The sequence below is a fragment of the Bufo bufo genome, chromosome 4 (assembly GCF_905171765.1).
Source record: "Bufo bufo chromosome 4, aBufBuf1.1, whole genome shotgun sequence".
Lineage (NCBI taxonomy): Eukaryota > Metazoa > Chordata > Amphibia > Anura > Bufonidae > Bufo > Bufo bufo.
The window spans coordinates 569,638,320-569,651,460 of NC_053392.1; the positions used below are offsets into that span (position 1 = coordinate 569,638,320).

General features: G+C 46.2%; 1 protein-coding gene across 1 annotated transcript in view; it reads left to right on the forward strand.

Annotated features, from left to right (window-relative positions):
- EPAS1 (endothelial PAS domain protein 1) overlaps positions 1-13,141 on the forward strand; it is a 135,915-nt gene that overhangs the window by 69,472 nt on the left and 53,302 nt on the right. The window contains 1 exon segment of the mRNA XM_040430185.1: positions 11,030-11,220. Coding sequence (XP_040286119.1) covers positions 11,030-11,220 — 191 coding nt within the window.

Genomic DNA, 13,141 nt, shown 5'->3' on the forward strand with positions numbered 1-13,141 from the left:
TGGATACATGTTCTCATTCTGTTTACGCCAAATTCGGACTCTACCATTTGAATGTCTCAACAGAAATCGAGACTCATCAGACCAGGCAACATTTTTCCAGTCTTCAACAGTCCAATTTTGGTGAGCTCGTGCAAATTGTAGCCTCTTTTTCCTATTTGTAGTGGAGATGAGTGGTACCCGGTGGGGTCTTCTGCTGTTGTAGCCCATCCGCCTCAAGGTTGTGCGTGTTGTGGCTTCACAAATGCTTTGGTGCATACCTCGGTTGTAACGAGTGGTTATTTCAGTCAACGTTGCTCTTCTATCAGCTTGAATCAGTCGGCCCATTCTCCTCTGACCTCTAGCATCCACAAGGCATTTTTGCCCACAGGACTGCCGCATACTGGATGTTTTTCCCTTTTCACACCATTCTTTGTAAACCCTAGAAATGGTTGTGCGTGAAAATCCCAGTAACTGAGCAGATTGTGAAATACTCAGACCGGCCCGTCTGGCACCAACAACCATGCCACGCTCAAAATTGCTTAAATCACCTTTCTTTCCCATTCTGACATTCAGTTTGGAGTTCAGGAGATTGTCTTGACCAGGACCACCCCCCTAAATGCATTGAAGCAACTGCCATGTGATTGGTTGACTAGATAATTGCATTAATGAGAAATAGAACAGGTGTTCCTAATAATTCTTTAGGTGAGTGTATATATATATATATATCCATTACTGCCACCCAAATTTCACCCCACTCCATCCCTCGTCCCTTTCATTCCCTCCACCTCTCTACCCGTCTCTGGTCTTTTCCGTCCCTCCATATTTTTGGTCAGTCATTATTAACATTGGATCTTCATTTTTCTATATTGCTAGAACCTGGTTCCTGTCTCCCCGGTAAATATTTGCATCTTCTCTTCAGTCACATTTTCTGCTTATGTGATATGGCTTCCATTTTTTACTTGGTCTTGACTATCTTTAGAAGAATTTACAGCCTTCCAAATTTATAAACTTGTGATCTTAGGCTTGTTACAGTCTAGAAAACCTTATAAGGTGACCCTATACAAGGTTTTATTAGATTTTCATAATGTTGGGTCACACATTAGTAGAAGAGAACATAATACGACTTCAGGATACAGGAAGACAATTTGCAGATAGGAAGACATTGGCTCATGGGCCGTAACTGGCCAGCAGCATCTCCAGGGCATGTTCTCATGACACTGTGTATTATTTTTGGCTACAGTATATAGCTCCCTTGGTAATATAATATTGTACTTCAGCCCATGGACTTCTGATGCCTTCATAAGAACACACTGTGCAGATCAATGAGTCGCAGGCTTTTCCTGTTGTGCCTCCCTTAAGAAACATTTGCTTCCTCTTCTTGAATAAAGTAAACATGTTTTATATTGGGCTCCATGATAAAGTTCAATTTCATATTTAAAAAAATACCACAGTTAAGACATAATAGGTTTTTTTCATGACTTTTACAAGAGTAAAATACACCTAGGAGGCCCCTACTAAACTGTGATAGTATATAGACTTCATCACAGTGCACGTAAGGTGTACATACCATAACAGCAGCTCCATGTAGAGGGAACTCCTGCTCAGAGTGTTCCCATCCATTGTGAACTTACTTGGGGCTTCCTCTCTCTATGGGAACTTGTCATGGTCTTACCTTCTTGCTGTTCTCCTTCGTTTGACATGTGCTGGCGGCCATCTTGGTTTCTGGGTTTCTTGTAGCCTCCCACCCTGCGGCTCCTCCTTCCCACTGGGAGCAGCTGGATGCCTAGCTCATATATATAGGAGGTCTGTGGCTTCAGTTCCTCGCTTGGTCCTCCTGTGTTCACATGCTTCTAGACTGCTGCTGCTTCTGGTTCCTGATCCTGGTTTCGTCCGACTACCCTGCTGGTTCCTGATCCTGGCTTCGTCCGACTACCCTGCTGGTTCCTGATCCTGGCTTCGTCTGACTACCCTTCTGGTTCCTGACCTCTGGCTTCGCAAAGACTCTGCTTCGGTTTCGCCATCCGTTTGGACTTTTGCTTTACAGCTTTATTTTCAATAAAGCCTTCTTATTTTCACTTATCCCTTGTTGTACGTCTGGTTCATGGTTCCGTGACATTAGGACCAAGCCATGAATTCTGACGGTACAGGGCCATCCTCGCTACCCACGCTGGTTGCCAGACTTGATCAGCAGGATCACCTGTTGGGTCGGTTCGCTGTGGCGTTGCAAACCCTGCTTGAACGCACGGCTCATTTCGCTCCCGTTGCCGATGGGTCGGTTGTCGCTCCTGGGCCCGCTCCTACTGCCGCTCCGGTTGTTGCGCCAGAGTCTACCCCGACACCTGTTGTTGCACCTGCGGTGTTTCGGGGTATGACCGGTTCTGCCCCTCTTCCACAGCGCTTTGGGGGAGAGCCAACTCAGTGCCGAGGTTTCCTTAACCAGGTGGGCATTTATTTCGAGTTGCTGCCACATGCCTTTCCCACTGAGAGATCAAAGGTGGGCTTCTTGATCTCGCTGCTCTCGGACAAGGCCTTGGCCTGGGCCAGCCCTTTATGGGAGAACAACAATCCGGTGGTTGCCGAGTTTTCCGGTTTTGTTGCTTCTCTTCGGAAGGTATTCGATGTGCCGGCTCGTGCTGCCTCTGCTGCGAAGCTCCTTATGTCCATCAGACAGGGTTCACGATCCGTAGCTGAATACGCCATTGAGTTTCGTACCCTGGCAGCAGAGGTGGGCTGGAATAATGAGGCTCTGGTCGCTGCTTTCTCTCATGGTCTCTCGGATGCCTTGAAGGATGAGGTTGCAGCTAAGGACCTACCAGTGGAGCTCGAGTCTCTTTTTTCTTTCCTGATTTTGATTGACACCAGACTCAGGGAGAGACCTTCCTTTAAGGAGAGCCTGCGGAGGTTTTCTAACAGATTGGCGCCTACGTTTGCTGTCCCACCCGTGCCTCCCTCTCCTCCCACGCCTCCTGGGGATGACTTGTCTGGGGGTGAACCCATGCAGCTGGGGTTTGCTCGCCTGTCCGAGGGGGAGAGGGTACTCCGGAGACGCGAGGGCCGATGCATGTACTGTGGTCTCGGTGGGCATTTTCGGTTGGCATGTCCGAACCGTCCGGGAAACGCTCGCACCTGAGATCCTGTCGGGGGCAGATCTTGGGTGGAGTCTCCTCGTCCCCGGTTTCCCGTGTTGACAAACCACTGATCACTGTTGTCCTCTCCTGGGTCGGGGGCTCGGTGACGACCCAGGCGTTGGTGGACTCTGGTGCTGGTGGTTTGTTCATTGATAATGTGTTCGCTGCCGCCAATTCCATTCCTCTGCAGGCTCGAGGTTCCCCACTGGCTCTTGAGGCGATAGACGGCAGACCCCTTCTGCCGCCACACGTGACTCATGAGACCCTTCCAGTGGGGATAGCCATTGGTGCCGTTCACAGAGAGTCGGTCTGCCTCCAGGTTATTTCGTCTCCACACTACTCGGTGGTCTTGGGGTACCCCTGGCTCCGGAAGCATAATCCGACTTTCGATTGGAGATCGGCCGAGATCCTCTCGTGGTCACCGCAGTGTGGGGCTAGTTGCATCCATGGGTCTGTCAAGTTGCTGTGTACTTCCTCGGACTCTCTGTTGCCTCCTGAATACGAGGAGTACCGGGATGTATTCGATAAGGTGCGCGCGGTTGCCCTACCTCCGCACCGCCCATACGATTGTGCCATAGAGTTACAATCTGGTGCCGTTCCTCCTCGTGGCAAAGTCTATCCACTGTCGGTAGCGGAGAATGAGGCCATGGAGGAGTACGTGAGGGAGGCGCTTTCACGCGGACACATTCGCAAATCCTCGTCCCCGGCAGGGGCTGGATTTTTCTTTGTGAAAAAGAAGGGCGGTGAGTTGAGGCCTTGCATCGATTACAGGGGTCTCAATCGCATCACGATCAAGAACGCTTACCCGATACCCTTGATTTCCGAGCTGTTCGATCACCTTAAAGGGGCCACGGTCTTTACCAAACTCGACCTGAGGGCGGCATATAACCTGGTAAGGATCAAGGCGGGCGATGAGTGGAAGACCGCGTTTAACACCAGGAACGGTCATTATGAATCCTTGGTTATGCCCTTTGGGTTGTGCAATGCGCCCGCAGTCTTTCAGGAATTCATCAACGATGTTTTCCGTGACCTGTTGCAGCAGTGTGTGGTGGTCTATTTGGATGACATCTTGGTATATTCTGAATCCATGGAGGCCCACATTCTGGATGTCAGACGAGTGTTGCAACGGTTACGAGAGAACAAGCTGTTCGGTAAGCTTGAGAAATGCGAATTTCACCGATCCCAGGTAACCTTCTTAGGTTACATCATTTCCGCTGAGGGGTTCTCCATGGATCCTGAGAAGGTTTCGGCTGTCTTACAGTGGCCCCAGCCCAGTGGTCTTCGTTCCCTGCAGCGCTTTTTGGGCTTCGCCAATTATTATCGGAAGTTCATCAGGGACTTTTCCATGCTAGCCAAGCCTCTCACGGATCTGACCAGGAAGGGCAGTAATTCCCAGGTCTGGCCGCTCGAGGCCATCCGAGCTTTTGAGGCTCTAAAGTCCGCCTTTGTGTCGGCTCCGATTCTGTCGCATCCCAACCCTGGGTTGCCCTTTGTCCTCGAGGTGGACGCGTCTGAGACGGGAGTAGGCGCCCTTCTGTCTCAGCGTAGAACACCAGAGGGTCCTCTGCTTCCTTGTGGGTTTTACTCCCGGAAACTGTCTTCCGCGGAGTGCAACTATCAGATTGGTGACAGGGAGTTATTGGCCATCGTGCAGGCCCTTAAAGAATGGAGGCACTTGCTCGAGGGTTCGGTGGTTCCGGTTCTCATCCTGACGGACCACAAGAATCTGACCTACCTTTCTGAGGCCAAGAGATTGACACCACGTCAGGCCAGATGGGCTCTGTTCTTGTCACGTTTTAATTACGTGGTCTCCTACCTACCCGGTTCCAAGAACATCAGGGCGGATGCCTTATCACGGCAGTACTCCGAGCTGTCCAGGGAGGAGTCGATTCCGACTTCGGTCATACCTCCGAATCAGATCTTGGCCGCCATTCGCACCAGCCTGACCTCTCCCCTGGGTGAGCAGATTTTGGCGGCTCAATCTGGTGCTCCCTCTGGGAGACCCAACGGCAGATGTTTTGTGCCTGAGGAGTTGCGCACTCGGTTGTTGCGAACCTACCATAACTCCAAGACCGCGGGGCATCCTGGAAAGAATCAGCTGTCCTGGGCTGTTTCACGTCTGTTCTGGTGGCCTTCCCTACGTTCCGACATCGCCGCATATGTAGCGGCATGCTCCGTTTGTGCCCAGAGTAAGTCCCCTCGGCACCTTCCGTTGGGCCTTCTGCAACCCATAGCCACCGGGGAGCGCCCATGGTCACACCTGGGGATGGATTTCATTGTGGACCTCCCTGCATCCCGAGGCCATACGGTCATTCTCATGATTGTGGATCGGTTTTCCAAAATGTGCCACTGTGTTCCTCTCAAGAAGTTACCCTCTGCACAAGAGTTGGCCACGATTTTTGCCAGGGAGGTCTTCCGGTTGCACGGTTTGCCCAAGGAGATTGTGTCGGATCGGGGGAGTCAGTTTGTGTCCAGGTTCTGGCGCGCCTTTTGCTCCCAGTTGGGGATTCATCTCTCCTTCTCCTCGGCCTACCACCCTCAGTCCAATGGGGCCGCAGAACGATCCAATCAGGCCTTGGAGCAATTCCTTCGTTGCTATGTCTCCGATCACCAAGACAATTGGGTTGACCTCCTGCCTTGGGCTGAGTTTGCCAGGAACACGGCGGTGAACTCTTCCTCTGGGACGTCTCCCTTCATGGCCAATTATGGGTTCCAACCTGCCGTGTTACCGGAGGTATTCTCTCCCCAGGATATTCCGGCTGTGGAGGATCACCTTTCCGTCCTACGTGCTTCTTGGGTACTGATCCAGAAGTCCCTTGAGGTCTCTGCGCAGCGCCAGAGACTCCAGGCTGATCGCAGACGAGCGCCTGCTCCTTCCTACCAGGTCGGAGACCGTGTATGGTTGTCCACCCGCAACCTCAACCTTCGAGTGCCCACTCCCAAGCTGGCGCCTCGCTTTGTTGGTCCCTTCCGAGTGCTTCGCAGGGTAAACCCGGTAGCCTATGCCCTTGCGCTTCCTCCGGGCATGCGGATCTCCAACGTGTTTCATGTCTCCCTGTTGAAGCCACTGGTGTGTAATCGTTTCACTTCCTCGGTTCCTCGGCCTCGTCCGGTCCAAGTGGGTAATCGTGAGGAGTATGAGATGAGCAATATCCTGGACTCACGCCTGGTCCGCGGTCGGGTGCAGTTTTTGGTCCATTGGCGTGGTTATGGTCCAGAGGAGCGTTCCTGGGTTCCCTCCGCAGATGTCCATGCTCCTGCCTTGCTCCGAGCCTTCCACGCACGCTTCCCTCAGAAACCGTTCTTTACTCCGCGGAGGAGGGGCCCTTGAGGGGGAGGTACTGTCATGGTCTTACCTTCTTGCTGTTCTCCTTCGTTTGACATGTGCTGGCGGCCATCTTGGTTTCTGGGTTTCTTGTAGCCTCCCACCCTGCGGCTCCTCCTTCCCACTGGGAGCAGCTGGATGCCTAGCTCATATATATAGGAGGTCTGTGGCTTCAGTTCCTCGCTTGGTCCTCCTGTGTTCACATGCTTCTAGACTGCTGCTGCTTCTGGTTCCTGATCCTGGTTTCGTCCGACTACCCTGCTGGTTCCTGATCCTGGCTTCGTCCGACTACCCTGCTGGTTCCTGATCCTGGCTTCGTCTGACTACCCTTCTGATTCCTGACCTCTGGCTTCGCAAAGACTCTGCTTCGGTTTCGCCATCCGTTTGGACTTTTGCTTTACAGCTTTATTTTCAATAAAGCCTTCTTATTTTCACTTATCCCTTGTTGTACGTCTGGTTCATGGTTCCGTGACAGAACTGCAGAACTAGCAAACATGGGAAGGACCATTCTTCTCTCCCACAAAGGGATGGAAAGGGGAGGGAGAAAAAGTAGAAGTTGGACTGAAGTACATTAGGCCCAACAGAAGAAATGATTCTGAGAACCCGCCGTCCAGGTATGTAGACTAAGTGCATGCCCCATATGTATTGGTGGGACACATTATAGTGTGAGAGCCTAAAGGATCTTCTGGTGGGCCTAGTTGCCCCAGTGAGGTGTTATAAATCAATACTGAGGGTGAGGGAGGCATTTTAATTTCTTATTTGACATTTGTTTGTCTACAGTACAGACCAAAAGTTTGGACACACCTTCTCATTCAAAGAGTTTTCTTTATTTTCATGACTATGAAGGCATCAAAACTATGAAATAACACCTCTTGAAGCTCATCAAGAGAATGCCAAGAGTGTGCAAAGCAGTAATCAAAGCAAAAGGTGGCTACTTTGAAGAACCTAGAATATGACATATTTTCAGTTGTTTCACACTTGTGTGTTATGAATATAATTCCACATGTGTTGATTCATAGTTTTGATGCTTTCAGTGTGAATCTACAATTTTCATTGTCATGAAAATAAAGAAAACTCTTTGAATGAGATGGTGTGTCCAAACTTTTGGTCTGTACTGTACATCCCCATATCCCTGCCTTAGTCAAAACCAAACCAGAAGTGCGGAACTAGTGCGTGTAGGGGAACATTGAGCTATTCTACACAACATGTATAAGTAAGTGCAAATTTTTTTAATTCAGTTGGTCTGAAAACAACTCTAATTTCTAACAATAATGGGGTCAACTTTCTTCATCCCATAGATTGGGCATTGTCTGATTTGGCCACCTATGAGTAGTCAGATACAGTTGCAGCCGAGCTGAGTTAGACAGATGTGGAGCTTGTCACTTGCCCCAGCTTGTGTTGCAAAGAGGTATCTCCTAAGAAAATAGAACCATCTCGCTAGCCCCACCTTGTGGAACGGGCTCCCTAAGAATCAGAATTTGACTTTTTAAGAAGGCGTGGGACATGACAAGGGAAATTGAAATTGATTGCTTTTGAAACTGATATTGATGGCCTATTCTAAGTGTAAGCCATTATTATTGTAGACCTGGAAAACCCCTTTAAATGACATTGTGCTGTTGATAGGTGCAGTGTGGTGTATGTTCATCGCCCTGGACTTAATTGGCTTAGGAATTTGAGAAACACAATCAAAGAGTGTGAGTAAGGTGACTTTAAATAGGCACATTGAATAGTCCATGAGCAAGGACCATGCAGGGACTTGGAGCTCCATGTGGCCATATAGGTCTGTAAGTTTTATTGACTTTGTTGCATAGTTTTCTTGGTTGTCTCTTCATGCTGTGAGTTTGAATAAACCTGGGGTGCTAGTCATCATTAAAATGAATTTAATAGTAAGAAAATCTCATGAATGGACACCTCTGTGCCCTTACTTTGATAGTTCCCTAGTGGGGGGGGGGGGGGGGGGGTGATAAAAGAACAGTTGATAAGAAAGTTCCTGCACAGCCAGAGGTCTGTAGCTGTCAAGCACGAGTGGTCTGTCGTACATTATAAGGGTCTTTATTTTATTTGTAATCTCTGATACCATATCATGAGGAGCTGAGGATGTCATTGTGGGGGCACTGCAGCAGAAGCACCATTCATATTGATGAGTTTCTAATGTTACTTTGTCTATATGACTATGATTATGTGGATGACTACAATAGATTTGATAGGTTTACTATGACCCTAGGTATAGTTATGAATTATTGGTGCTGACTCCATTATGGGGGCTTCGTGGCCATTGCTAAGGAGCATCTGTGCCTTTTGGGGGCACTCTAGGCATATTCAGTTACATTGCTTATCTAGCTTTCAAGAAATGCAGCGTGTGGGCGCATTGAGAGACCACAGTACAGGTCTATTTGTGGGGGAATTCACTCTGTATGGCCACTGTAGGCTCTGTACGAAGGCTGCCATTGGGCACAAAGGCAAAAATGATGTACTGATTAGTTTCGTAATATATCTTTATAGAAATTGGACCTATGTTTCTAAAACAGAGCTCTAAATCCTCTGACGAGACATTTATGTGAAATGCAACAAGCAGGGTATCTCCACTAGGGGGAGCTCAGGAGCTTACTGCATACTGTGTTCTTACTGGGTTGAATGTATAAACAGTAGGCAGTAAGCTCCTTAGCTCCCTCTAGTCGCATCTTCAGAAAGCATATTAAAACTATACAGGGGATCTGGAGCTCTGTGTCAGTAAAACATTGCTTCAACTGCTATAAAAGCTCAGTTACACAGGTCCATCAAGTATAACCTTTTTCAGTACAATATTAAGTATTAGATGAATTATAACCCATAACCCTCAGTGTCATTTGTAATTAAATAAGCGTCTAGCCCTTTTATACAGTATCTGTCCTTACTACTTCCTGGGCTAGGGCATTTCACAGCTTCACTGTACTTACTGTAAATAACCCTTTCCTGTACTGTGCCAGTTCTTTTTATGGACTACACATCTACAGTATTTATACATGGAAATACGATCATCTCTGAAGTATCTTTTACCAATCTGAAAAAGCCCAATTTTTTTTTATCTAGTCGCACACCTTTGGACAATTTCCTCTTTTCTTAAATATTTTTAGAATGTGGGGCTCAGAATTGAATCTAATGTTCAAGTTGTGGCCTTACAAGGAATTTATAGGGGGCTTATATTACATTGGGATTGCAGGTTTTTAGCTTTCTTTTTCTATAAACCCTAAAATCTTGTTTGCTTTTGCAGCAGCGCCTGACATTGAGCACCGCTGCTTAGTTTACTTGTAACCGATATACCTAATATAGGAAGAAATTAATCAATTCAGCCTAACTATTGTCTTACTGGCCAGGAATATGGAGCCACGGAGTATTTGAGGCAGGGCCTAAGTGGAGAAAAACTTTTGAGATAACATGCAAAGTAATTTACTAAAGCAGGTAAGTGTTGCTGGAGGGCAACATATAATTGAGCTGTCAGTTATATAATAGACTCCCATGGACAAGAATTCATATTTTTCATCAGGCTGAGGGTACAGTGCGTCTTCCCAGGGAATTGTTAGAATTGACTTATGTCACTTAAGAATGCAGTTGTTTTCTTGGTTCAAGAAATGTTTTGGATAGAGGCACGGAAAAAAACTTGAGGAATCTGGAAATGTGTGCAACTTTCAGAAACTTGCTTTTACATATTTGTCCCCCTTTCTCAAATTTCATTAAATACTCAATTTTCTCACGATACGAATTCAATATATTATCGCTACATGCAGACATAAACCTCAGCAGGCTGCAGTTCATATCACAACCACTGGGTGGCCTGACGTAGACTCATATAGAATAGACAACTCCAGACAGAGTATCACAAAATTTATTTTTTGCAAAGCTGGTTATCTAACACCACTGTTCTTGGGATACAGTACGGTATGTCAAGCCAAGTGGAGATGAATGGCTGACGATGTAATAAGTAGGCAGACCAGATCTCAGTTCTGGCTCACAGGAGGAGGTTCCCAAAATGTCATGTATACTTGATATCTATAGTTATGGGATTTTTGTTGTGTAACATCATGCAAAGTCTGCTAGACATTGGCTCTGTGAAGCTCTTTCTACTGGGCCCAACTGCTTGTTAAGGACTTCCTTAGCTGCTGGCCCCTGGCTACGGGCACTACTAGTCTACCTGACCATTCACCATCTCCCCAGCCTAATCAAATCAGTAATGTGAAGCATCTATGAAATACTGTGTTCCTATGTATAAAGTCATTGTGGTGTATAGTATACCTCTGAACTAATAGTGCTGCTGCCTCAGGTACTGATGATATAGGGGCCTGGTTTTCATTGGAATCCCCTATTATTTTGCCAATTTTTACTCCTGGGGCATTAATATAAGAATACCTCTTTTCGCAGCTTATTAACTGTTTTTAGTATCACCCAGCAGAATTGTGAATGCAGCTCTGGACTATAACAGAGGCTATAACACAGTGATGTTCAAAGATAGACATACTCATCCATTCTATGTCTATACTGTACATTATCCTATTAAAGCTATAGTAAATCATTGTTTACATTTGCTAATCCCATTCCTAAAGTGTAAATTTATTTTTTTAAGGAGCAGTTCAGAAAGAAGGAAGGAGAAGTCTCGAGATGCAGCAAGATGTCGAAGAAGTAAGGAGACTGAAGTGTTCTACGAGTTGGCTCATCAGCTTCCATTGCCTCAGAACATCAGCTCACATTTGGACAAGGCATCCATCATGCGTCTGACGATCAGCTTCCTCCGCACACAAAAGCTATTATCCTCAGGTATCCTTATTTTTGTTTGCATCAGTGCAATGTTCTAAAGGACCTAAGGACTGTTTTATTTTCATTGTTATAGAAATGTAGATGGCGCTGTTGTTGAGGCCAACTTCTTCTTCTAACTTCTTGAGATTTGGATGAATTGAGTATTCATTAGTTAAGATAATGACACCATGACCAGAGAGGTACAAAATCTGTCACAGGGTTCCAACTATGATTCATAACACTTTATAATGTTGGCCTTCCCATATGAGGCAGAAGGACCTTTGGGTCCATCAAGCTTCGAGACCTGGGTACAGCCATAACCACTGCACCCACCATAGTTATGCCCCTGATTATGACTAATAAATTAATATTATTTCTTGACTCTTTATGACTTGAATTGAGAACCAGGTAACAACAAAAGCAGAACCCAACAAGATTTAGCCAGTAAGGATTCAGATGCAGGCAGCATCATTCCCAAACATTGATTCCGACTTCAAACACAGGTGATAAGACAGTATGCCACCAATTAAATGGTGCAACAAAAATGACCTAACATCCATATTTTACACTAGATGGACATCAATTGCAGAGAACAATCAGAAATAAAAAATGTAAAGACTACCTGTTGTTTCTGGTGACTTTGAGAAATAACACTATTATATGACTAATGATTGTGATGTTCCTCATACACAACACATGGAGAAGAGGAGATCCTGTTCTCCTATCTCTCTGTAGTACACCGTCAGAAGCAGCAGCATGGTAGACATTATACAGCAGTGAGCGGTGTAGATGTGAATCCAGCAGTGAGGTGAGATTGAAAACTAGATGCTGCAGAGGCATCTCTGTACATCTGTGCCTCTATTTCCCTCCATTAACTCTTCCCTCCTTCTCCCACTCCTCTATCCATTGACTTCTATGGTTGGCATGTAACCTGATCCCTCAGTTCATCTCATCTCCCAAGGTGGATTTTAGCTGTGAATTGAGAGTAAATGATCAATTTAGGAGGCAGGGGAATATGTGGCTCATAAGTGAAGATAGAGGCATTTTATTCTGTTATATTAAAAAGATGTACTATTGGTTTTTGGAAAATTTGTTGAAAGTACACTTCCTAATTAACATTTCCCACAGTATTCAAGCAATAAGTGACCATCTGTGCTCTCCACCCACCTAGCAAAGAAACAGTCCTGTACTTTCAGCCAACAGCTAACTAAACACTAACCCAATTACCAAACAATTGTAGCCGATGTACCTTTTGTAGGACACGTACTGCAGGGTAACAACCTTCTTCTGTGTCGGCTGTTGCCTACTCAAAGGGTAGACACATGTGTTGGGTTTTTTCATACAGTTTTTGAAGAAAAAACTGAGTGGATTCAAAAAAAATGGAGAAGTATCAGTCCTTAACACTTTCTCTCCTTTTATGATCCACTCCTGATTTTGGCTTCAAAAACTGAATGAAAAAATTTGCATGTTTGACCGTAGCCCAGAGTGAAAGACTTTTGTATTCTGTCTGGAGCAGATGAGGATTATTACGTTCCTGGTTCGGTCTTGCTATCTCCATTTATGCTTATTTGTTTTTCTTGTATAGAGTGCTTGACCTTTCCTTTAGATCGGGGTAGCCTGAGGGGTTTGCTGGAAACTGCTTGCATATATTTTTGCACTTCTTCGAAATTGTAGCTAAATATATAAATGCTATGCCAGATTTGTTGTATAAAAATGTTGCAAGTCATGTCACGGTCAACATTTTTTGGGACTTTTGGTGAAATTTGGTGACTTTTGATGAGCTTTGGCACTTTCAAAAGTGGAGTACAGAGTTGGTCAGGATTACACTTTTATGTCTCAATTATGATGTGTACGTTTTCAAAAAGTGGCATCCCCACACCAGACAGGTGTACTTTCATTGACAGTGAAGAAACTACTTGCTCCAAATTGAACAAAACCAAGC